The sequence below is a fragment of the Chiloscyllium plagiosum genome, unplaced genomic scaffold, assembly GCF_037043375.1.
Source record: "Chiloscyllium plagiosum isolate Xiang-an unplaced genomic scaffold, Cpla_swu_hap1 HiC_scaffold_6, whole genome shotgun sequence".
Classification (NCBI taxonomy): Eukaryota; Metazoa; Chordata; class Chondrichthyes; order Orectolobiformes; family Hemiscylliidae; genus Chiloscyllium; species Chiloscyllium plagiosum.
In genome coordinates, this window is record NW_028270144.1 from 130,778,116 (window position 1) to 130,802,900 (window position 24,785).

A 24,785-nucleotide genomic window follows, 5' to 3' on the forward strand; every position below is an offset into this window, starting at 1 on the left:
CTGAGGTGGAGAATGTGCAAACTCCACAAGTTGCCCAAGGTTGGATTTAGCCTGCATCCCTATGGCTGAGGCAGCAGTGCTAACCACTGAGCCATTCTGCCACCCAAGCTACATCTTAAGAGAACTTTAGCAAATTTGTCAAGTATATTTACCCTTCATAAAAGCATGCTTACCCTATAGGTGTATTTTGATGTTCTGAATTTCATGTCATTAATTTCTTCTGACAGCAGATATAAAACTAACTGGTCTGTGGTTTCCTACCTCTCTGTCTCCCTTTTTCAATCAGTGAGTTTTATTAGAATTTTTCCAATCCAGTGGAATTTTTCCCACATCCAGGGAATTTTGGAATATTATAACCAACGGATCCACTATCTCTGCTGTCACTTCCTTTAAGACCCGAAGATGTAAGCTGTCAGGCCTGATTTGTCTACCTTCAATCCTAATAGTTTGCTCAGTACTTTTTCCTGTCGTGATTATTCTGTTTCTCCCTTTTTATAACCTCTGCATTACCTGTTCTATAAACTATAGGTAGGATGTTTATGAACTGGCTGTGTTTAATTGGACAGCTTTCTGGTCACTTTCCCTACTTGTTTTTTTTTGCAAATTTTAAGACTTCAGTAGGATCTGAATTTGTTTTCCAGATCATTATTTCAGGCCTCTGGATTGCAAATTCAGTGAAATAACCACTGTGCAACTGTACCCAATTAGCTAATGTAAGCCAACAGGAAATGCTTGCTATAGATAACTATCCAATGGTTCTTTGTGTGAGGTCTGATTAACTGATGCACTGTGTGGTTGATATTTTTGCCGATATGTACTCCCAAGTTGGATTAACTGCTGGAGAACTGACTGCTTGGAACAATTACTGCTGTGTGTATCAGTGCAGCACAATTTAGTTAGTATGGCTCCCTCTATATTGCTTCACCTGCCACTGCATTGCCCCGCGTGATACTGAGCAGTGTGTACTCTTAACACTTTGTGGAGGGCTGGGGGATTTGATTAGGTACAGTGTATGTTGGTATTGATTTCCATGGTTGTGTTGCATTGCATTGTTCTTTACTAATGAGGACATAATGCTTAGATGTATCACATTTTACTGTTCTGCTTTCAGATCCTTCAGTATGACATGTGGAATGTTACTCCCACTGACCTTTGGGACTGGAAGGGGCTAAAGGAGAAGATTGCAAAGTAAATTTCCACAAATAATTTTGAAAGGCAAAGAGGATTTTGGAGATTTATATTTTTGGGGGGGGTGGGGGTGGATTTGTAAATTTCTGTTCAATTTTCCTTGGATTAAATTTTAAAAATTAAGAGACTGAGTTGTTCAGGCTGGAAAATTGTCTAATGTATTCTTGGTAGTAGGGCATGAAGCTAAGTGTATAAGAGGATTTTATTGGGCTTATCAAAGTCATTAGTGGCACTTACGATGCAGTTCATTGTTCAATTGTGATATTTTCCTTCCTCTTCAGTACACCTGACCCTAAACTGGAGGATTAGTATCTTTAGTAGTCTTATATTTAACCTCCTAAATCCTTCCTTCATTTTGAATATGTTATGACCGATGTTTTCTCTAAGCTGCGAGAGCTTGCAGCTCCTCTTGATTTCTGCACATGGCATACTGATGGCATTCACTTCCACATCCAAATGTTGCTGCTGCACATTTGAAGGCCTGCTGACTTTGTCATCATCAAAATGATGGAAGGGGTCAAGTGCCATCAAGTAGCAGTTGCACCATAAAGTAAACTGATACTCCATCTGGGTTTTGCAGGACCACTCAGCTCCTGATGTTATTAATCTTGGTTCAATCATGGATAGAAGAGCTGAGTTCCAGAGGTGAGGTTAAAGTGTGACAGTCTTTGACATCAAGGCAGTATTTGACTGCGTTTGGTATCTGGGAGCCCTAGCAATATTAGAATCAATGCAAAGTAGGGGGGGAAAGCTCTCTGGATGGAGTCTTACCTGGCATGAAGAAAGATAGTTGTGGTTTTTGAAGGTCAATCTTTTTAGCCCTTGGAAATCTCTTAGGAAACTCTGAGGTACCCTTGGCCCAGTTATTTTCAGCTGTTTTCTTTATTCATTCTTGGGATGAGGATGACACTGGTTAGGTAGCATTTATTGCCCATCTGTTAATTGCCAGTTTCATCAATGATCTTTCTTCTGTCATTGGATCAGAAGTGGGGATGTTTACTGATGGTTGCACAATGTTCAGTACCATTCGCGACTCCTCAATCTGAAGCAGTCTGTCCAAATGCAGCAAGATTTGGGCAATATCCAGGCTTGGGCTGACAGTAGCAAGTAATATTTGTTTGATACTTGGCCTTTTGACTATATCCAACAAGAGGGCATTTAATCATCTCCCCATGATGTTTAATGGCATTACCATTGTTGAATGTCCCGTTAACATCCTGGGGGTTACAGTTGACCAGAATCTCAGCTGAACTGTCCATATGTATATGTGGCTATGAGGAAAAGGTCAGGTTAGGAATTCTGTCAGTAACTGACCATCTGACTCTCAAAACGTGCTTAACATTGACAAAGGACAAGTTATGAGTATGAGGAATACTCCCCACTTGCCTGGATAGGTGCAGCTCCAATAACAGACATGAAGCTCAAAACTATCCAGGTCAAAGCAGCCCACTTGATTGGCACCACCTCCACAAACATTGTTACTCCACCACCAACATTTAGTAGTAGCAGTGTGTACCACCTATAAAATGCACTGCAAAAATTTGCCAAGGCTCCTTGGACAGCACCTTCTAACACCCACTGCCATGTCCATGTATAAGAACAAGGGTAGCAGATACATGGGAGCACCATCTCCTGCACTCTCCCTTCCAAACCTCTGACCATCTGACTTGGAAATAGTGCTATTTCTTCATGTCACTGGGTCATAATCTGGGACCTCCCTCCTGGACAGCATAGAAAATGTCTCTACATCAGATGAGCTGCATTGGTTCATGATGCAGTGAACTCCCCAGCATCTTCTCCCTGGCAGTTTAGGGCTGTATGATTAAATTCAGGCATACCCAGTAACAGCCACATCCCATAAACAAAGATAATTTGAATCTGAAGAAAGCAGATTCACATATCTTCACTCATTCTTTGATCTACTGGTTTGCTACCAGACCTTGTCTTTTATTTTCCCATTGACTCATCTGGTCTGATTGTTCTGTCCCTTGCAGTAGATAGGAAAGTTACATTTGAGAGGTATCTGCATTTTATAATTTGCTGGAAGTTTTGACCCCTATCCCCTGTGGATAATGAGGAATTAGTATACTTCAGTTTTCGAAGAGCGGGTGCAACTGCAACGGGCTGAATGACCTCTTTTGGTACTGCCTGAATCTATGATGTAGAATGTGTCAAACTCTAATTGAAAGTTTGTCTTTTCTTGGATTGATGCTTTGTTAAACTTTAGTCTTTTCCTGAGAATTCATAATGAGGCTTCTTGTTCTTTGCACTTTTCACTTCACTTAGATATGGTGTTAGGAACAGCCTCCTGATTGCTCCGATGCCTACTGCATCAACAGCTCAGATCCTAGGTAACAACGAGTCAATTGAACCATACACCAGCAACATCTACACACGCAGAGTATTGTCTGGAGAGTTCCAGGTCAGTTGCCTTCATATAAATAGGCGTAAAGTACCAAGTAATATAGGCAGTGTAATATTTAAAACAATGAGACTTGGCAAGTTCAGCATCTTTATATATTATCCCCACAGATTGTTAACCCACATTTACTGAAAGACCTGACTGAACGTGGACTGTGGAGTGAAGACATGAAGAACCGGATCATTTCTCAGAATGGATCTATCCAGGTTTAAAAAAATGCTTCTTGTGACTCATCTTGTTCACTTCAGAGAGATCCTGTCATTAGCTTCAGTTTAATTCTCATTGGTCCTGTATCCATCTCATCTGGTCTTAGTGTCTTGCTTCCTCTTCCTAGAAATATGAAAATTGATTCCAAAAGTAATCAACAAGGTAAAAGGAGGGGGTGCAGGAAATAAATGCAATAACTGTCATTAGTTTTGCAAGCACTTTTTTCCTAATGGGGCTAAAAGCTGATAAGTCCCTTGGACCTAATGGGATACATCCTAGGATTTTAAAAAATAGTGGATGCCATGGTAATAGTCTTCCTAATACCCTGAGATGCTGGCAAAGTCCCAGAGAATTTGAAAAACTGACACTATAATGTTTATTCAAAGAAGGAGGGAAACAAAACAGCTATTGTTTCCCTTATGATTTTATAAACCTCTGAGGTCACCCCTCAGTCTCCAAGGCTCCAGGGAAAACAGCCCCGGCCTATTCTGCCTCTCTATAGCTCAAACCCTCCAACCCTGGCAATATCCTTGTAAATCTTTTCTGTCGGAGCGAGACCAGAGTTGCACACAATATTCTAAAAGTGGCCTAACCAATGTCCTATGCAGACACAACACGACATCCCAACTCCTATACTCAATGCTCAGACCAATATATTTAGGACCAGAGGACAAAACCTGAGTAAGGAGTCATCCAGTGAAGACAGGTGAGGAGGCATGTTTTCTGTGTCAGCCATATCTCACTTGCGCTGCTAGAATCGCAGCATTTAGGATTCCTGACCCCCCCAGACTTCAGCATAATTTTAAAAAGTCAAAGTCTGGTGCCTACAGTAATGAGAGAGCTGCTATCTTTTGGATGAGAAAACCAACACTGATAAAACGACACATGGCATTGTTTCAGAAAAGAGCAGGAAAATCTTGCTGTGTCCTGGCCAGTATTTATTCCTTGATTAATATTACTAAAACAGGTTGTCTTGTCATTATCACATCACTGTAAAACCTCACCAATAGTATATATACCGCATGCCATGTTTCCTACATCACAACAGTGACTACACTGAGTACTTTATTGGCTGTGAAGAGTTTTGAGACTTCCAATATATAAATGCAAGTCTTGAAGGCAATCCACTTCCCATTAACACATTGCCTTAAATTGTTCCTAATGTTCCCACACTTAGTGCAACAACCAAATACTTCTGCTAGTGTTACATAGCCCATCACAAATCAAGATTGCAACACAACAGCAATTGATTTTGTTCTGTCATTCTAATCTATCATGGTTGATCTTTTTATTAGTTCTATCCTTACCCTCTGATTCTATAATCCCTAATGGTCTTACCTAACAACCCATATCAATCTGCTTTGATGTTTTTAGTTGGCTTCCAACCAGTTTGAAAGAGCTCAAGATATCCAATATCCTTGTGAAGTGACTTCTTGCTGTGCCTCTATATGGCCTGCCTCCAGATAATAGGCTTGTTCTACGCCATCTTTACCTCTCCAAAGTATTGGATTCCATCCATTACATTCTTGCCATGAATGTATTCAGCAAAGGCTTTAGCCAACAGAATAACAAAATGGAGGTGAATTTCTGATTTGTTGTGGCCACTGTTATGCTGAACAAAATCCTGCCATTGTATGTGTTATGAGCATTTGGTACTATGCTGAAAGGAGTAATGAAGAGGAAAGTGAAAGAGCAGAGACATTAATTGGTTGGGGGTGGGCGCTGGGGCAGAGCGTGATGTCTGTAGGAGCTATGAACCTGTTTCTTTTGGCAGGGCATTGAGGGGATTCCTGAGGACCTTAAGTCACTGTACAAGACAGTCTGGGAGATATCGCAAAAGACTGTGATTAAGATGGCAGCAGACCGTGGAGCACACATCGATCAGAGCCAATCGCTTAATATACACGTTGCTGAGCCTAATTATGGCAAGCTGACCAGCATGCATTTCTATGGCTGGAAGCAGGTAAATCATAATGATGGATATGGATTTCATATGCCAAATGGCAAGTACAAAGTGCAGAGAGATGACATCTTTCAGTGGGTTGTGTGACATACATTCTATGTATTAGAATACAGTAGATAGAAGTTAAAATTGATGAGTCGTTGAGTAGAATTGGCAATTAAAAAACTCCCAACTATCGGAAAATGGATATGTGCAAGCTTGATTGAACTCTGGGATCAGTATCCTATTCCCACTTGTCACTTGTTCAGTGTTTTGCTAAGTCTGTTGGTGTGTATAGCAAGTTCTCTTCCCCTGCAAGAGTGAATGTCTTCAGAATGGAAACAAACTTGGGGTGCTGGGGAATGCAGATGAATGAAAAATTAGTTGCATAGTACTCTGGAGTAACATTTTATCCAAACCCCTGAGATCCTGTTGTGCCTACAATTCTGCTATCTTGAACGTTGTGATTTTAATCATTCCATTGTTGATAACGGTTGAATCCTGTCTTTATAATAAACTTTAGAATTTCTTCCCGAAATGCTTTACCGTTCACCTGCAGTCTGTTTCTTTGAGACACCTGAAAAGCTTTAATGAAACTTTTAGTAACCTGTCCTAAAATATCTCTTTAATACCTGTATCAAGTTTGTCTGTGTTAAAATATTTTGGAGAGTTAACTCTGTAAAGACTAAAACAATTGCAATTTATTGAGAGGTGAAAGACTCAATCTGCTACATTGACAGTCCCTCTGCTTCATTTCACAGGGACTGAAGACTGGCATGTATTATTTAAGGACCCGCCCTGCAGCCAATCCTATCCAGTTCACTTTGAATAAGGAAAATCTCCAGGAAAATGCAGCAGTGGCTACAAGTGTTAAGGAGAAGAACAAAGCAGCCATGGTGTGTTCTCTGGAGAACAGAGCAGATTGCACGATGTGTGGCTCTTAAACCCAGGAGTGTTGCCTGAGGCTTTGCTGGTGTGCTTTTAATATTGGGTGTAGGTATCACTGGCAACCCAACATCGAAGGGAATTATAGGAACCGTTTCAGTTCACCAGATTTCATCTGTTAACAGATACAATGTCATGTGAATCTTTGCCACAACCAGGATTTAAATACAGAACTAACGAGGTCATTGCTAGGAGATCATTTTGTCCTAATACTTGACATACAGCTTTTGTGGAAGGCACAGCACCAGCTGTGTAGCCATTGAGCAGCTTTTGAATTGCTGCATGTGGGTTTGTGAGCTTGATGTGTGCTACATTGTTGAGTGGGTTCCCTTTGAGAAGGAGCTGCTGATGGTATGGTTTGGTTTCAATGACAGTGGATTGTGAGCATTATGTATGTCCCAGGTGCTACTGCACTCACTGCCAAAGAATTAGGTGGGTGGATTGACTATTGTTCAACTATAAGCTCATGATTCTTGGTGTATATTCCTTGTACAGTTTCTTAACTATTATGAATGGTGAACCATCATTAAACTTTCCTATAAAACGTTTTGTTTCTCTTTCTGAAGGTTGGGCTGGAATCGATTTGGTATATAGCTCAGTGGTAGCGTATTTCCAGATCATACTTTCAAAGTGCTCTTCAGAGACTTGAACACAGACTCTAAACTGAAACTCTGTCAAGTACTTGAATTCTGAACCTCCGAAGGTATCCTACACCAGTCCAGTGACAATGCTTCAAAAGTACTTGGCAAGTTGTGAAGTATTTTGAGATATCTGGAGTTAGGTGAAAGAAGCATAGGACTAGCATGATCACACCTCATAACCATTAGAGTCTGATAGCTGATCTAGTTATGGTCCATAGAAACATAGGACATGGGGAAACTGTTATGTATGGTTGTTGACTATTTAGGAATGACAGTTTTGCACAATTGCCAGCATTTTGGAAATTGTGGCAATCGATTAGAATAATTAGGACTTGTATATAATAAAGGCTGATGCAAAAGGAATTCTTAATTTAAATGTATTAGTCCCTCACCTTGGAGCAGCATTTCCCCTACGTTTTTCTTGGTGTGAATCTATTTTGAGGTCATAGGCTTTGTGTGAGCTGAGTGAGAATCTGGGACTGTGTGTTGGGGTGGGGTTAGAGTTGAAAAGGAAGGGTTCTCAAAATAGATGAACATCTGTCTATTCACGGCCTATCATTGCAAAGCAGAAGCAATGAGGTCTTGGAGCAGTACATTAAGCTATACTCAATAGCAGAAAAGTACAAGTCTTTAAAGGAGCATCATAACTCAGAAACCCATGACCATTTCCATTGACAAGGACAAGGGCCGCAGATACATGGGATCAACAACCACTTGCAAATTCCCCTCCAAACCACTCACCGTCCTGGAAATATATTGCTGCTCTTTCAGTGATGCAGGGTCAAAATCCTGAACACCTTTCTGAAGTGCACTGTGGGGCAACCTGCAGCACATGGACTTCAGTGGTTTGAGAAGGCAGTTCACAAGCAAATTGCTGGCCCAGACAGCAAAGCTCACATCATAGGAATGCATAAATCTATTTAAGTTCCATGACAACCATTGTTGCCTCTAAGCTTGTAATCCCAAATCTCATGTATCTGTTACCTAGTTTAATTTTGTCTGCCTGGACAAGTTGCACTAAATAGCTTCCATATCCTGTAGGTGGTAGGGGTTGTGGATTTGAATGGTTCTATCAGAGGAGCCTTGATTAATTTCTGTAATGCATCTTATATTTGCTAAACTACTACTGCAATATTGTGTTGAGTGAAATTTAAAGGTGGTGGATGACATACTGATCAATTTGGGCTGCTTTATCCTGGATTGTGTTGAGATTACATTCATCCAGGCAACTGGAAAGTTTTCCTTCACCCTCCCAATTTGTACCTTGTGGACAAACTAGGGCGACAAGCAGAATTAGTCAACACAATTCTTTATAGTCACAGTATTTATTTTGTTCATGGGATGAGGACTTGGTCAGCATTTATTTCCCATTCTTAACTGCCCAGGACGCAGTTAGCAGTCAACAACAGTGGAGACAGGTGTGGGCCAGGCCAGGTAAGGAAACTGATTTTCTCCCCTAAAAGTTAATTTAAGATGGATTTTTGTAATAATTATCAATGTTATATGGTCACTTTTAGACATAATGATGGATTTTTAATGAATTCATATTTATCCATTTCTCTGTCTACTCTATCCAAATCCCTCACCATTTTGCATGCCCTTATCAAATTTTCTGTCTTGAGAAGCTAGTGTCAACAAACACTTTTCACCCTCTGCTTTCTGCTGCAAAGCCAATATTGGATCTAATTTGCCAATTTCCTCTGGATACCATGGGGTCTTACCTCTTCGATTAGTTTTCTATGCATCGCCTTGTCAAAAGCCTTACTCAGTTCACGTAGACTACATCAACTGGATTAACCTCATGATCTTGGAAAAACAAGTGCACCGGTGTGCATGATCTTCCCTGACAAAGCTATGCTGACTATCCTTGATCTATGCCTTTCCCCTTAGAGATTAGTGCTTTCCTCTCAATTTTTCTATTGTTGATCAACTCATTGGACTTTAGTCCCCTTCTTGAATAATGGCAACACATTGGCTATCCTCCAGTTATCTGCCATCCCTCCTTTGAATTAGAATTAAATCCCTAAAGTATGAAAACAGATCCTTCAGCCCAACAAGTCCACACTGACCTGAAGAGTTAGCCACCGAGACCCATTCCCCTACCTTACATTTACCCCTGACTAATGCACCTAACCTACACATCCATGAACGCTATGTGTAATTTAGCAAGGCAAATTCACCTAACCTGCACATCTTTGGATTGTGGGAGGAAACCCACACAGACACAGGGAGAATGTGCAAACACCACACAGACCATTGCCTGAGGCAGGAATCTAAACTGGGTCCCTGGAGATGTGAAGCACTACTGAGCCACTGTCCACCTAAGAGAGAATTTGAAAACTAATGTCAGGGTCCATGCGATTTCCTCCCTTGTCTCCCACAGCAACCTGGGATACATCTCATCTGGGCCTGAAGAGTTGCCCAATTTTAAGCCTGCTAATCCCACTAATATCTCCTCTCTCAATCCTCTTCCCTGATTGTTTTATACCTAGATCATTATTCTCTTATAGTGAAAACAGATGTGAAGTACTCAGCTAAAACCTTACCTACATCTTCTGGCTCCACCCAGATTGCCACTTGGGTTCCTAACGGACCTCTTTTCCTGTTTATAATTAGTTAGGGCAAAAGGATAATGTGTTTGGTGGGGAAAATAAAGGAAAATCCAGTTTTTCATGTATCTTTCCAACCTTATTTATGTTTGAAGTAATCCTTTCACTTTCTATACAGTTTCTGGTGCCTGGAACTGGGTGTTGACTGGGTTGAAGTTGAACCAGTCTTCATGGTCCTGCTTTGGTGTTTTATGACGTTCATCCATCAGCCTCTTCAAGTAACACCTGGCCCATTGGTGGCAAGGTGAACCCAGTATTGTTTTGCCCCATCAAGGCTCACAACAGAGTGGAGGAAAGTCATAATGTTGAGGGACTGCTGTGTTTGAAGCTGAATTGGTGTTTTTCTATAGGTCTGTTTACTTATTTTTTTACTCTGGCACTGTTGCTAAAACGAGTATCTCATACAAATGTTAGTCAAACGGACAATCTAAATCATTTCGGGTTAAAAGAAGCAATAGTCAACTTGAGAGAAGCTCAGCAGGTCTAACAGCATTTCTGGAAGGAGAAGCGGTTAATGTTTAGGGTCTGATGACTCCTCTTCAAAATGACGTCTTTTTTTTCTCTTTAAGGATACTGCCAGACCTGTTGGGCTTGAAAAGTGCTTTGGTATCATTACGGATGTCCAGCAGCTGCAGTATTTATCAAATTTTAAGAGGACTATTGTACTGGTTGGCGGAAGATAGCAACATTAAAATGAGTAGAAATCGAGTTTTGCTGAAGTGCCAGGGGACTTGAAACGTTATCTGTCTCCTTAGATGCTACCCAGACCTTTTATCTGTCCAGTAATTTCCGTTTTTCAAAGCATCTGCAGTTTTATTGTAAGGAAACTAAAACTGCACGTGATTCACCTAGGCACAACCTGGGCGGCGGGATAAGATTAACCAGCATGCCGTGAGCCGAATGGCCTGTAACTCCTGGAAGGTCTCGGGTTATGTGCTGGCATTTCATCTTGCCTGCACTAAAGATGGCAGCGTCCCGTTAGTCACAGGCAGGCAGCAGTGGAGCGGATGCGCATGTGTGGCTCACTGCCCACGCTTTCCAGCGCAGGCGCGGCATTGGGGGCGGCGCGGCGGCCTGAGGCAGAGAGAGAGACCGGGAGCGTTCACCGCACCCCACCCCCACAACCCCCCCCCCCCCCCCCCCCAGGGGAGAGAGGCAGACAGACTGCATCTGCGCACACTCCAGGCACAACAACACCAACACTCGCAGCCATGGAGGCCGCGGTTGCCCTCCTGGCCTGGCTGCTGTGCGCAGCGATTGTGAGGCGGAGCGGGGCCACGCTGGAGGAGGTGGCCGGGGCAGGTGAGGGGCCTGGAGGGGAAGGGAAAGACCGCGCCGGGGCCGGGGCCTCGGCTGCACACTGGCATTGGGGGTGTGGGGAGTGTGTACCTGGTCAGGGGAGAATGGGGATAGAGTGTGTACCTGGGGGTGGTGAATGTGGCATGGGGGAAGTGTACCTCAGGGTGGGGGGGGGGGGGGTGTACCTGGGGATGGAGTGAGGGGGTTGTGCTGGTGAGGGGAGCTGGGAGTGTGTATATCCTGCAGCAGGGAGACCTGACTCTGTGTATTGGTCCTGTGTTTACTCATGGATGGAGTGTGTTTGTGTCCAGGACAGGGCATACTTGAGGGCGTGAATCTGTGTATGCCCAGGTATGGGCCTTGCATGTGCCCGGGCATAACCGCAAAATTGTTATGGTATAGAAGGAAGCCATCCGTGTCTGCACTGGCTCAGAGCATTTTACATTTGTGCCAGGCTCCTGTCTTTTCCCCACAATGCTGCACGCCGTTTTTATTTAATACTCGTCCAGTGCCCTCTTCAGTGTCTCAATTGAACATTCTTCCAGTCAGTGATTGAAGACGTGAACGTCTTACCATATGGAACAGTTATTGTCAATGTACGTTGTTCAATGTCCCTTGCTAAAGGCATTGTGACTCTACCTACAGCACATGGACTGCAAAGGTAGCTCATCCCCACCTTTATCAGGAGCAACTAGGGATGGGCAATAAGTATTGACCTGTCCTCAGATGCTGCCTGAATTGCTGTGGTCTTCCAGCACCACTGATCCAGAATCTGGTTTCCAGCATCTGCAGTCATTGTTTTTACCAATAAGTATTGACCAGCCAGTGATGCTCATATCCCCCGAATCAATTTTAAAGCTGTTTATCAGAGCTCCTCATAGCCTTTGATCCACGGAAAACACTCTCAATTTCTTCAGTTTTTCTCCATAACTGAAATAACATGTCTCATTCTCATAAACCTCTTCTGTGGTCTGTCCAATCCACTCTTTCCTAAAGTACGATTCCCATAACTAGACTCAGTACTCTCGTCGCGATCTAACTGGTGTCTTGGAGTTGAATCAAACAGTGCAGAAGAGGATCTTCAGATCATAAAGACTGTGCTGACCTATCCAGACTAGTCCCACTTTCCAGCACTTGACCATGTTAGGCATTTCATCCAAGTACTTTTTAAAGATTGTGACATTTCCCACCTCATTGTCCCAGACAGTGCTTTCCAGAACCCCGCAGCCCTCTGGGTGAAAGGTTTTTTTACAATTCCCCTCTAAACCTCCTGTCCTTCGTGTTAAAATTATGCCCCATTTTTGACTGCTCAAATAAGAGGGGAAAACAGCTGCTGTTGTCCATGACTCTTATAATCTCGGACCTCAGTCACATCCCCTATCACCCTTCTCTGCTGTAAAGTAAACAAACCAAGCTTATCCAGCCTCTCTTTGTAGCTAAACTGCTCCATTCCAGGCAACGTCCTGGGGAATCTTTTCTGTAACCCCTCCAGTACAATCCCATCCTTCCTATAGTGTGATGCCAGAACTGCGCACACAACTCCAGCTGTGGCCTAACCAAAGTCCTGTACAGCTCCAACACAACCTCCCTGCTCTTCTGCCAGTGCCTCGACTGATAAAGGTAAGTTTCCCAAATGCCGCCTTAACTAGCTGAAAATGTGTTGCTGGAAAAGCGCAGCAGGTCAGGCAGCATCCAAGGAGCAGGGGAATCGACATTTTGGGCATGAGCCCTTCTTCAGGAATGCCCGAAACGTCGATTCCCCTGCTCCTTGGATGCTGTCTGACCTGCTGCGCTTTTCCAGCAACACATTTTCAGCTCTGATCTCCAGCATCTGCAGTCCTCACTTTCTCCTAGAGCCTTCTTAACTACCCAATTAACATGTTCTGCCAACTTCTAGGATCGGAGGACAAGCACCCCTTTGTTCCTCTGAGATTCCTAGTGTTCTGCCATTTATTGAGTACTCTTGCTGAAAATGTGTTGCTGGAAAAGCGCAGCAGGTCAGGCAGCATCCAGGGAACAGGAGAATCGACGTTTCGGGCATAAGCCCTTCTTCAGGATTCTCCTGTTCCTTGGATGCTGCCTGACCTGCGCTTTTCCAGCAACACATTTTCAGCTCTGATCTCCAGCATCTGCAGACCTCACTTTCTCCTCATTGAGTACTCTTGGCTTGTTACTTCTTCTAAAAGGCATCACCTCACACTTAAAGGAAAAGCGCATCTCCTCTACAAGGATCTCAGCGAGTCCCTCTCTCACTGCACCCCAGGTCATCTCTGTCCTGAAGCATTGCTGTGCTTTTTCAACACCACACTTTACAACTCTGGTCTCCAGCATCTGCAGTCCTCACTTTCTCCTAGTTGATCTTAACCTACTGCGAATCCTCTTGCAAGGATGCCTACCTTGAAGAAGCTCTCCTCCTCCCTCTACAAGGATCTCAGTGAGTCCCTCTCTCACTGCATCCCTCAGGTCATCCCCTCTGCCCTGAAGCACTGCCTGGCCTGCTGCACTTTTCCAGCACCACATTTTTCAACTCCCATCACCTCACACTTACCAGGGTTAAATTCCATCTACAAGTGATTTGTCCATCTGACCAACTGCCTCTATCTTCCTGTAACCTAAGACCTTCCTCGTGAATAATTTTTCATGTCATACCCTGACTCTCCAAGTCGAAATTTGTTCTCTCCTTCAAACTTCTCTTCAAAATTTTTCCTATCACTGATGAGGCACACTGGTCTGTAATTCCCTGATTAATCTCTGCCACCCTTCTTGATAAGTTAAAGCATATTAGTTATCCTCAATCCACTGTGCCAGACAGAAATTAAAAATTTGGGTTAGAAGTCTTGTCAATTCTTCCTTTGCCTCCCACAGCAGTCTGGGGTACAACTCATCTGGGCATTTATTCATTTTGAAGCCTGTCAAAACATCCAATTCAAACTCCCAATGTCTTCCTGAAATCTGTACCAGCATCATTCTCCTGAGTGAAGGCAGGTTATGAAGTACTCTAACACTACCAATGTCTTCCAGTTCTACACACAGATTGCCCATTGGTCCCAAATGCCCTCTACCTTTTCTGTGGCCATCATCTTCTCCTTGATGTACTTGTATCTTGGGATTCTCCCTAATTTTATCTGCTAGTGTTTTTCTCTTGTCTCCTTTTTGCTTTCTTAATAACCACACACACTTTGTGTACCCTGCTAGGGCCTCTGTTGATTTGCTGCCTTTAAACCTGCTAAAAGGCTCTCTCCCCTTACCCAGTTCTGAATAATCTGAGCCATCCAGGGTTCTCTAGGTTTGTTGCTCTTAGACCTCACCCTTAAGAAAGCATGTTGATCTTGTACTCTGCCCATTTCCTTTTTAAACACCTCCCATTGATCTTGTCTTATACAAGTTCATCATAACCTCCCTAATTGTGTACTGTGTCACCCCTGTTTGGGAAGTATAGGCTACTGTATTCTTTATTAACAATTGTCACTACTTGCCCTGCCACCTTTCAGTGACCACATATCCACCCAAGTTTCCTATCCTCCCCCGCACCAAAATGTTCACTGTCCTCCTTGGTTTATAATTCTCAAGTTTTATGTCATCTGCAAATTTGTAAATTGTCTATAGTGCAGCAAGATCTAGATCATTTTTATATATTGGGAAAAGTGAGGATCCCAATCCCCAAGGATAGTTTCTCACATCAGCCTGTCAGTTCTCTACCTTTTTTAAAAATAAAAATTCCTGGGACATAGGCATTGCTGGCTGGCTCATCCCGAGTTGCTCTTCAGAAGCTGGTGGTAAACTGTTGCCTTGAATCACAGCAATCCATATGCTATCGGTAGATCCACAATACCCTAAAGGGAATTTTGACCCAGTGACCCTGAAGGAACAGCAATACACTTCCAAGTCAAGCTGGTAAGTGACTTGAAGGGGGCACTTGCAGCGAGTAGTGTTCCTTTGTTCTTCTAGATATTAGTGATGGATTTGGAAGGTGCTGTCTGAGGGGCTGTGAGGAATTACTGTGTAGTGTGTACACATTACGCAGTATTGTTACTGAGTGTCAGTGGTGGAGAGAATAGATGTTTGTAGATGTGGCACCAATCAAGTGAGCGGCTGCTTTGTCCCGGATGATGTCAAGCTTCTTGTCTGTTGCTAGAGCTGCCTCCATTCAGGCAAGTGGGGAGTATTCCATCGCACTACTGTGGATGGCAGACAGGTGGGAGGTGAGTTATTTGTTGTAGGATTCCTAACCTCTGACCTGCTTTTATAGCCACTATACTAAAATGGTTAGTCTAGCTCAGGATTTTAATAGACGGGATAGTTCAGTCATGGTAAAATCATTGAATGTCAAGGGACAACAGTTAGATATTTTTCTTATTGCAGGTACTTGTACTTGGCAAATAATATTCACACCACACATCAGCTCAAATCTAATGTTATACAAATATTACTGCATGGACTGTTTCAGAATCTGAGGAGTTGCAAATGATGCTGAACGTTATACAATTCTGGGTGAACATCCCCACTTCAGACCTTACGCTGAAGGGAAGGTTATTAGTGAAGGTGGCTGCGCCAAGCACACCACACTGAGGAATGTGGAAGGGTCTTGTCGCACAATAGTAGTGCCCCTACCGTTGAGCCACGAGATCGGGATTCAAGATCTGTCTGCTCCAGAGGTGTGTCATAAGATCTGCACAGGTTGATTAAACAAAAAACATCCTGAAGATATCCTACCGAGATATCCTGGAGCTGAGAGATTGGGAATAAGCAGTGACCTCATCCTTTTATGGAAAATTCTTACAGGGCTTGACAGGAAGGATGTTTCTCCTGGCTGAGGGAAGTGGGTTTGGTTTAACACAAGGGGGCACATGCAGAATAAGGGGAGGTCATCTTGCTTTCAAATGTGCAAAGGTTGGTGTAGTTTGGATTTCTTCATCGCAGTGGACTGTGGAAGTTTGTCATTGAATAAGGTCAAGTGAATAATGAATTTCTACATATTAAAAGTATCGAGGATAGCCTGAGATAATGATGTTGAAATGAAAGATTAGTTGTGATTTGGGGCAGCACGGTTGCTCAGTGGTTAGCACTGCTGCCTCACAGCACCAGGGTCCCAGGTTCGATTCCAGCCTTGGGTGACCGTCTGTGTGGAGTTTGCACATTCGCCCCGTGTCTGCGTGGGTTTCCTCCGGGTGCTCCGGTTTCCTCCCACAGTCCAAAGATGTGCAGTTCAGGTGCATTGGCCATGCTAAATTGCCCATAGTGTTAGGTGCATTAGTCAGAGGGAAATGGGTCTGGGTGGGTTACTCTTCGGAGGGTCGGTGTGGGACTGGTTGGGCTGAAGGGCCTGTTTCCACACTGTCGGGAATCTAATCTCATTGAATAGCAGACCAACCTCAAAGGGCTAAATGACATGCTGGGTCTAGATGAGATTGATCATGATGTTGCCAGGCATGGAAGATTTGAGTTGTAAAAAAAGGCTGGGACTTTTTTCACTGGAGCATAGGGAGTTGGGAGGTGACCTGATAGAAGTTTATAAAATAATGAGTGGTGCAGATAAATTTGTCTTTTCCCTAGATCGGGAATTTCAAAACTAGGGATCACATTTTAAGCTGAGAGGAGAGAGATTTAAAAAAGACACGAGGGGCAAATTTTTACTGAGGTTAATTTGCATGTGGAATGAATTTCCTGAATAAGTGGTGGATGTGGGTAGATGTTTAAAAAGATATTTGGATAAGTACACAAATAAGACCGGTTTGGAGGGATATAGGCCAGGAACAGGCAGGTGGATTAGTTTGGGATAATGTTTGGCATGGACTGGTAGAACCATAGAGTCTGTTTCTGTGCTGAATCACTATGACTTCCTCTTGCTGCTGTTTAACATGTCATTATAAAAACTGCTGGAGGAACTCGGCAGGGCTGACAGCATCTGTGCTGAGAGGAACATTTCTCGCCCAGCGTCACTCTTGTTTGAAGCCTGGTATTTGATGTAATAAAATAGTTTTCATAATCCTCAAGGTCAACAGAGTTGCTTTCTTATCAGAGAGAGGTGACTGGTGGTGGTTTAACCTGAGGGTCACCACACTCAGGCAAGGGGTGTGGTTGAGAATGTGGGACCTTGATGGTAACCTCAGTCAGTGTGGGAATTGAGCTCAGTATTGGCATCATTTTGCGAATGTAAAACAGCCGTTCAGCCAGTTGAAGCATTGGTGATGAAGGACGATAGGAACAAGGGAAGTTGTTCAGTTCCTCAGCACAATTGCTACTTTCATTTGGATCCTGTCTGATATCTACCTACACGCCTATGTTCCATAACCCCTGAGACCTTATCATGAAACATTTTTGTCATTAACCAGTAAACTTTCCATCTTTGTTTTATTAAAACTATTCATAACTTTTAAAAGGTTTATAAAATCTCCTGTATCTCTTGCCTTTTTAAGGGCAAACTTTTCCCAGCAAGCTATTGATTGTGCTGTATGTAAGCTGCAGCTCAGACTATCTGCACAGCTCCCCCCCTGATTGTGAAATGTAAACGTGACCCCTGGCTGCCATGAGATGTTTAAATATTCAACATCCATTAAGTTAGCAAGAAAACTTCAAGTCATTGCCTCTTTGGCTATGTTGCAGTTGTTATTTCAGCGCTGTTATTTACAGCATTTGTACACCACAGAAAAATCACATTTCAGCCAAAATCCTTTCATATTGTGTGAAATTTCTCACTCACTGCTTCAATTTGCTCCCGCTGCTTCTAATTTCAGTGACAAATGTTTAACTAAAGTATTACACGTTACATTACATAGCCAGACTTTATTTTTATTTGACAGGGCAACATATCTGATTGTGCACCTTTCTTTCAGAAAGCTCTGTGTTGTTTCTTTCTTTCTGCAAAAGATCTACCACTGGGCAAGCAGTTCCTGTTCCCAAATCTCATTCCTGTCGTGACACCTTTATTTTTCCGGCAATATTTGACGTTGGATACTGCTGTGTCAATATTTTGTATTCAGTTTTTCAATGTCACTTGTCACAACGTAATTGACAACTCTGGACTCTAGGTGGCTTTTTAATTGTGTGAACTTTCTGTCCCAACTCTCTATACCTGTCTTGGATAAAGTGTTTAAGTTATTTCACCCATTATTAGACTTGGGGGGGGGGGGAGAAGGGGAATGATGCCTTAGGCTATCTGATTGTAAATCTATAATGGATGTTGCATCCACATGTTTATCATTTTTTTTCTCAAACACCTCAGTTGCATTTCATGTTTAGATCTGCCATAACATTCTTAAGTAGATGGAAACAGCAGAACTTTTGAAGAATTTGGTATTTCCTGATTCATAAGGAGACCAAAACTGTACACAAATCTCAATGTGGTCTTCCTCTGGTAAATTCACAATTACAATATCCTTTTGTGTATGCGTGTCTATATTCTAGACTTCTTGTCTGTGAAAAAATATTTCCTTAGTGTTACTTTAATTCTCTTATCTACTTGTACATAGCTCCAGTTACTGTGCAATGAAAATATTTTGAGTCAAATATTTTGCAGACTGAGTGAGGGATGTGTTTTTTGTGAGGAGCTGTGGATACATTGGAAGAAGTCTTAGTTTGTTCATGGGGTTCATTTACCACGTTGGGTCATTGCTAGTTAAGTCATCAACACTGGGACAAGTTTGATCATGAATATCTGCAAGCTTTTGCTCATGTTATGCCTATTCTAGGAATAAAATGCCAGATTATTCCATTGAAGAAATGCAAGATGCAGCATTTAAACATGCCTTTCCACACAAAAGTCAGTACTTAACTGCAATGTGAGCAAATCGTCTGACTCACACTTTAGCTGCCCTGTTCTCACATCTCTCTACTCGCTTATTCGCTGATTTGAATTTAATCTTCTATTGATAGTTTCCAACCAATCACTAACTGTAGACATGAATTCCACATTTCCTTATTTCTGTTAAAGTTCAAATCCTATGTTCTGGACCTCTCAACTACTGCAGTGAAGCTCCTTCTGTCTACTGTACCCCATCAGTGTCAATTGTTCTACACTGTAATTTGCATTGTTTAGTTGGGAGTTGATTTATGATTCCGTATTGTAACAGATGGACTTGCCCAACCCTCTCAGCATGTCCACACCTGCTTTTGCTTATTGTAAGCCACAGAGACTGTGCCAGTGATTTTTTTTTCCTTCATTAGACATAGGCGTAACTGGCTAGGCCAGCAATTTTTGCCTATCCTGAATTGCCTTTGAGAAGGTGGTGGGGTGAGTTCCAGGATGTTGACCCAGCGACACTGAAGGATCGGCAACGTATTTCCAAGTCAGGCTAATGAGTGGTTTGATGGGGAACTTGCAGGTGGTGGTGTTCCCATATATCTGGTGCCCTTGTCCTTCTCACTAGAAGGGGTCATGGGTTTGGAACTGTCTCAGGATCTTTGGTGAAAAATGCCCAGCCAGTTTCTATTTCCTTCATGCTGAAGCAGATGCAGGTACAATCAACATTAACTTTGTAGAATGAAAGCACTGTGTAAGACAGTTGGTCAAGTGTGTGAATTCATTGTGTGGACACAGGGCCTGCACCACTCATGGGTTATAGGCATTGCTGGGTGGGCCAGCATTTATTGCCCGTCCCTAGTTGCCCTTGAGAAGGTGGTGGTGAGCTACCTTCTTGAACTGCTAAGGAAAAAAAAAGCCATTGTTCTTCATCATATCTTTGTCCCTTGTGATTTTGTAAGCCTGTATAAGGTCACCTCTCAATCTTCTATGCTCCAGTGAAAAAAATCCCAACCTCCTCTTATAACACAAACCCTTCAGTCTCAACAACATCTTTGTAAATGTTTTAACATCCTGCGTGGGATCTTATCAAAAGCTGCCTTATCTACTCTACTAGTAACACCCCAAAATACAAGCACTATGGGCTTGTCAAATCTGATTTCTTTTTTATTATTCCATGTTGACTCTTTCCAATCTTTTGTAGGCGGCATGGTGGCGCAGTGGTTAGCACTGCTGCCTCACAGCGCCAGAGACCCAGGTTCAATTCCCGCCTCAGGCGACTCTCTGTGTGGAGTTTGCACATTCTCCCCGTGTCTGCATGGGTTTCCTCCGGGTGCTCCGGTTTCCTCCCACAATCCAAAAATGTGCAGGTCAGGTGAATTGGCCATGCAAAATTGCCCATAGTGTTAGGTGAAGGGTTAAATGTAGGGGAATGGATCTGGGTGGGTTGCGCTTCGGCGGGTCGGTGTGGACTTGTTGGGCCGAAGGGCCTGTTTCCACATTGTAAGTAATCTAATCTAATCCTATCGTAATTTTTAATGTGTAAATTATCATATCCTTAATAGATTCTCATGTTTTCTCTGACTGATGTCAGGTGAACATCTCTGAAGATCCCCATTATCCCACTGTAAATAGTGGGGCTATGTTTACAAGCGGAGGAGGTTCCCTTGAACCTCCTCTGCCATTGAATAAGATCATAGGTGATCTGATCGTAACCTCAAATCAACGCTCCAGCCACCCATTTCCACGACTTACTTTCCAGAATCTGTGCATCTCTGCCTCAGAGATAATCAGAGTCTGCTTCCACCAGCTTTTCAGGAAGAGTGTTCCAAAGACCTAAAACATTTGTCCCCATTTCTACTTTCAATGAGTGACTTCACATGCTCTTCACATGCACCCTGTCACAGCGCCCCAGGATTTTCTATGTTTCAGTCAAGTGGCCTCTTCCTCTTCTGAATGCCAGTGGATTCAAAAGCACACATTGCTGGAGAAGCTCATCAGGTCTGGTAGCACCTATGGGAAGGGAGCAGAGTAACCGTTTCTGGTCTAATGACCCTCCTCAACATTAACTATTTCTCCACAGATACTGCCATGCGAGCATAAGAGGTACAGTTAGTAAGTTTGCAGATGACACCAAAATTGGAGGTGTAGTGGACAGCGAAGAGGGTTACCTCAGATTACAACAGGATCTGGACCAGATGGGCCAATGGGCTGAGAAGTGGCAGATGGAGTTTAATTCAGATAAATGCGAGGTGCTGCATTTTGAGAAAGCAAATCTTAGCAGGACTTATACACTTAATGGTAAGATCCTAGGGAGTGTTGCTGAACAAAGAGACCTTGGAGTGCAGGTCCATCGCTCCTTGAAAGTGGAGTCACAGGTAAATAGGATAGTGAAGAAGGCGTTTGGTATGCTTTCCTTTATTGGTCAGAGTATTGAGTACAGGAGTTGGGAGGTCATGTAGCAACGGTACAGGACATTGGTTAGGCCACTGTTGGAATATTGTGTGCAATTCTGGTCTCCTTCCTATTGGAAAGATGTTGTGAAACTTGAAAGGGTTCAGAAAAGATTTACAAGGATGTTGCCAGGGTTGGAGGATCTGAGTTACAGGGAGAGGCTGAACAGGCTGGGGCTGTTTTCCCTGAAGCGTCGGAGGCTGAGGGGTGACCTTACAGAAGTTTACAAAATTATGAGGGGCGTGGATAGGATAAATAGACAAAGTATTTTCCCTGGGGCAGGGAAGTCCAGAACTAGAGGGCATGGGTTTAGGGTGAGAGGGGAAAGATATAAAAGAGACCTAAGAGGCAACCTTTTCACACACAGGGTGGTACGTGTATGGAATGAGCTGCCAGAGGAAGGGACCTGGGTTCCTGGGTTCAATTCCCGCCTCGGGTAACTGTCTGTGTAGAGTTTGCACATTCTCCCCATGTCTGCGTCTTCCTCCGGGTGCTCCGGTTTCCTCCCACAATCCAAAGACGTGCAGGTTAGTTGAATTGACCATGCTAAATTGCCCATAGTGTTAGGTGCATTAGGCAGGGGTGAATGTAGGGGAATGGGTCTGGGTGGATTGCTGTTCGCAGGGTCAGTATGGACTTGTTAGACCGAAGGGCCTGTTTCCACACTGTAGGGAATCTAATCTAATCATCTAATCTGATCAGGTCCTGGGGGTTTATCCACTTGTATGTGTTTCAAGACATCCAGCACTTCCTCCTCTGTAATATAGACATTTTTCAAGATCTATTTCCCTACATTCTATATCTTCCATGTCCTCTTCCACAGTAAATACTGATGCAAAATATACGTTTAGTATCTCTCCTCCCCCCCCATCTCCTGCGGCTCCACACAAAAGCTGCCTTGCTGATCTTTGAAGGGCCCTATTCTCTCCCTAGTTACCCTTTTGTCCTTAATGTATTTGTAAAAACCCTTTGGATTCTCCTTAACTGTGTTAGCTAAAATTATGTCCTGTCCCCTTTTTGCCCTCCTGATTTCTCTCTTAAGTGTACTCCTATTTCCTTTACACTCTTCTAAGGATTTACTTGATCATTGCTGTCGAAACCTGACATGCTTCCCCTTTTTCTGAACTAGGCCCTCGATTTCTCTAGTCATCCAGCATTCTCTGTACATTCCAGCCTTCCATTTCACCCTGACAGGAATATACTTTCTCTGGATTCTCATTTCTGAAGGCTTCCCATTTTCAAGCCGTCCCTTTTTTAAAGTTCTTGCCTAATACCATCAAAATTAGCCTTCCTCCAATTTAGAACTTTTAGATCTGGTCTATTTATTTCCATCACTATTTTAAAACTAATAGAATTATGGTCGCTGGCCCCAAAGTGCTCCCCACTGACACCTCAGTCACCTGCCCTGCCTTATTTCCCAAGAGTAGGTCAAGTTTTGTACCTTCTCTAGTAGATACTGAATTGGAAAATTGTCTAGTACATACTTTACAAATTCCTCTCCATCTAAACCCTTAACACTGTGGCAGTCCCAGTCTAGGTTTGAGTTTTTTTTATATATATACCTGTGGTTGCAAGTCCAGCCTTTCCTCAAGATGTGGAAGTGCCTGTGTTAGACTGGGGGACACACACAATTAAAAATCACACAACGCCAGGTTATAGTGCAACAGATTTATTTGGAAGCACTAGCTTTCAGAGCACTGCTCCTTTCTCAGGTAGCTAGCTATCTGCCAAAGGAGCAGTGCTCCTAAAGCTTGTACTTCTAAATAAACTGTTGGACTATTATCTGGTGTTGTGTGATTTTTAACGTTCCTCATAAGACAAACCACCCATTCTAGTATTAGTCTGGTAAGCTTTCTTGAAATGCTTCTAACATGTTTACATAACGATCCACATCCACGAACATCAACTAGCCACGAAACGACACAACCAACTATCCCTAGTAGCCACACACGCAGACGACAAGCAACATGAATTCGACTGGGACAACACTACATTATAGGGCAAGCCAAACAAAGAACAGCCAGGCAATTCCTAGAAGCATGGCATTCATCCACAAACTCCATCAACAAACACATCGACCTGGACCCAATATACCGGCCACTACAGCGGACAGCTGAAACTGACAACCGGAAGCGGCAGGGACAGGCCACTATAAACGCCGGAGGAAACACCACAGAAGCGCTTCACAGGAGGCTCCCAAGCACTGAGCATGTCACCTAGACAGGGGACGAAACGTTTGCAACATAAACTTCCAGCTCGGCGAACAGAACCACAGCATGTTTACATAACATAAGAAAAAGGAGCAGGAGTAGGCCATTCAGCCCCTTGAGCCTATGCTGTCATTCTATAAAATTGTGACTGATCTGTCCCAGGCCTCAACTCTTCTTTTGTGCCAACTCCTCATAGCCTTCAGTAGATCTATCTACCACCCCCTCCTGCCCCCGCTTAAATAATTTCCATGATCTAGCTCTTACAACTGTGGGAAAATTCTAGACATTCACTGCCTTTAAGAGGAAAAATGCTTTGCATTTCAATTTTACATGAGTGTCCTGTTATTCTGGAATGTTCTACACTCCAACACTAGTGGAAACATTTTCTCAACATCTACCCTTTCAAGCCCCGTCAGGATCTTGTATGTTTCAATAGGATCACCCCTCATCCTCTTAAACCCTAATGGACAAAGGCCCAACCTATTTAATCAGCTCCTTCATCCCAGGAATCAGTCTAGTGAATCTCTTTTGAACTGCCTCTTAATACCACTATGTCCTTCCTTAAATCCAGGAACCAAAATTGTACACATTACTCCAGGTGCAACCTCACCAACACCCTGCACTGTTGTAACAAGACTTTCCTATTCTTCAACTCAGAGTGCTAGCAATAAGGCCAAAGCTCCATTTACCACCTTGATTATTTGCTACATTTCCATGTTAATGTTTCATTTCATGCACAAGAACCCCAGATCCCTCTGCACAGTACCTTTTTGAAATCTCTCTTCATTTATTTAAGTCTGCCTTTTAATTCTCCTGATCAAAGTGTATAACTTCTCACTTTCTTATATTACGCTTAATCTCTCATTGTGTTAAACTATTCTAAATATTCTACTACTTTCTTAATAATGGACGATAGCATTATTCCAATGAAGGATACAGCTAACTGTTTGCTACCTTCCAGTTTAAACCTCTGATTTGTTACATACATTCCTATCTTGAAGGTATGTGGGAGGAATTTCGTTCCTCTGTTGTCGTTGCAATCTTCAGTCTCCTTTTCTGCTGAATCTTCAAGATCCAGCCACCCAATGTTTTGGGTGGTTCCCTTGTCTGCTACTGTCTTGATCTCTGGT

At 43.0% G+C, this 24,785-nt stretch overlaps 2 protein-coding genes across 5 annotated transcripts in view; both read left to right on the plus strand.

The window, feature by feature from the left end:
* Positions 1 to 7,248, plus strand: part of rrm1 (ribonucleotide reductase M1 polypeptide) — a 38,232-nt gene extending 30,984 nt beyond the window's left edge. For both annotated transcript variants that reach the window (XM_043692567.2, XM_087988489.1), the window contains exons 15-19: positions 1,112 to 1,188; positions 3,475 to 3,610; positions 3,721 to 3,816; positions 5,592 to 5,780; positions 6,521 to 7,248. In XM_043692567.2, coding sequence (XP_043548502.1) covers positions 1,112 to 1,188; positions 3,475 to 3,610; positions 3,721 to 3,816; positions 5,592 to 5,780; positions 6,521 to 6,703 — 681 coding nt within the window. In that variant the 3' untranslated portion in view covers positions 6,704 to 7,248. The remainder of the gene's footprint in view (positions 1 to 1,111; positions 1,189 to 3,474; positions 3,611 to 3,720; positions 3,817 to 5,591; positions 5,781 to 6,520) is intronic.
* Positions 7,249 to 11,085: 3,837 nt separating this feature from the next.
* The window catches only part of stim1b (stromal interaction molecule 1b), a 152,378-nt gene continuing 138,678 nt past the window's right edge, over positions 11,086 to 24,785 (plus strand). For all 3 annotated transcript variants that reach the window (XM_087988490.1, XM_087988491.1, XM_087988492.1), the window contains exon 1: positions 11,086 to 11,256. In XM_087988490.1, coding sequence (XP_087844616.1) covers positions 11,166 to 11,256 — 91 coding nt within the window. In that variant the 5' untranslated portion in view covers positions 11,086 to 11,165. The remainder of the gene's footprint in view (positions 11,257 to 24,785) is intronic.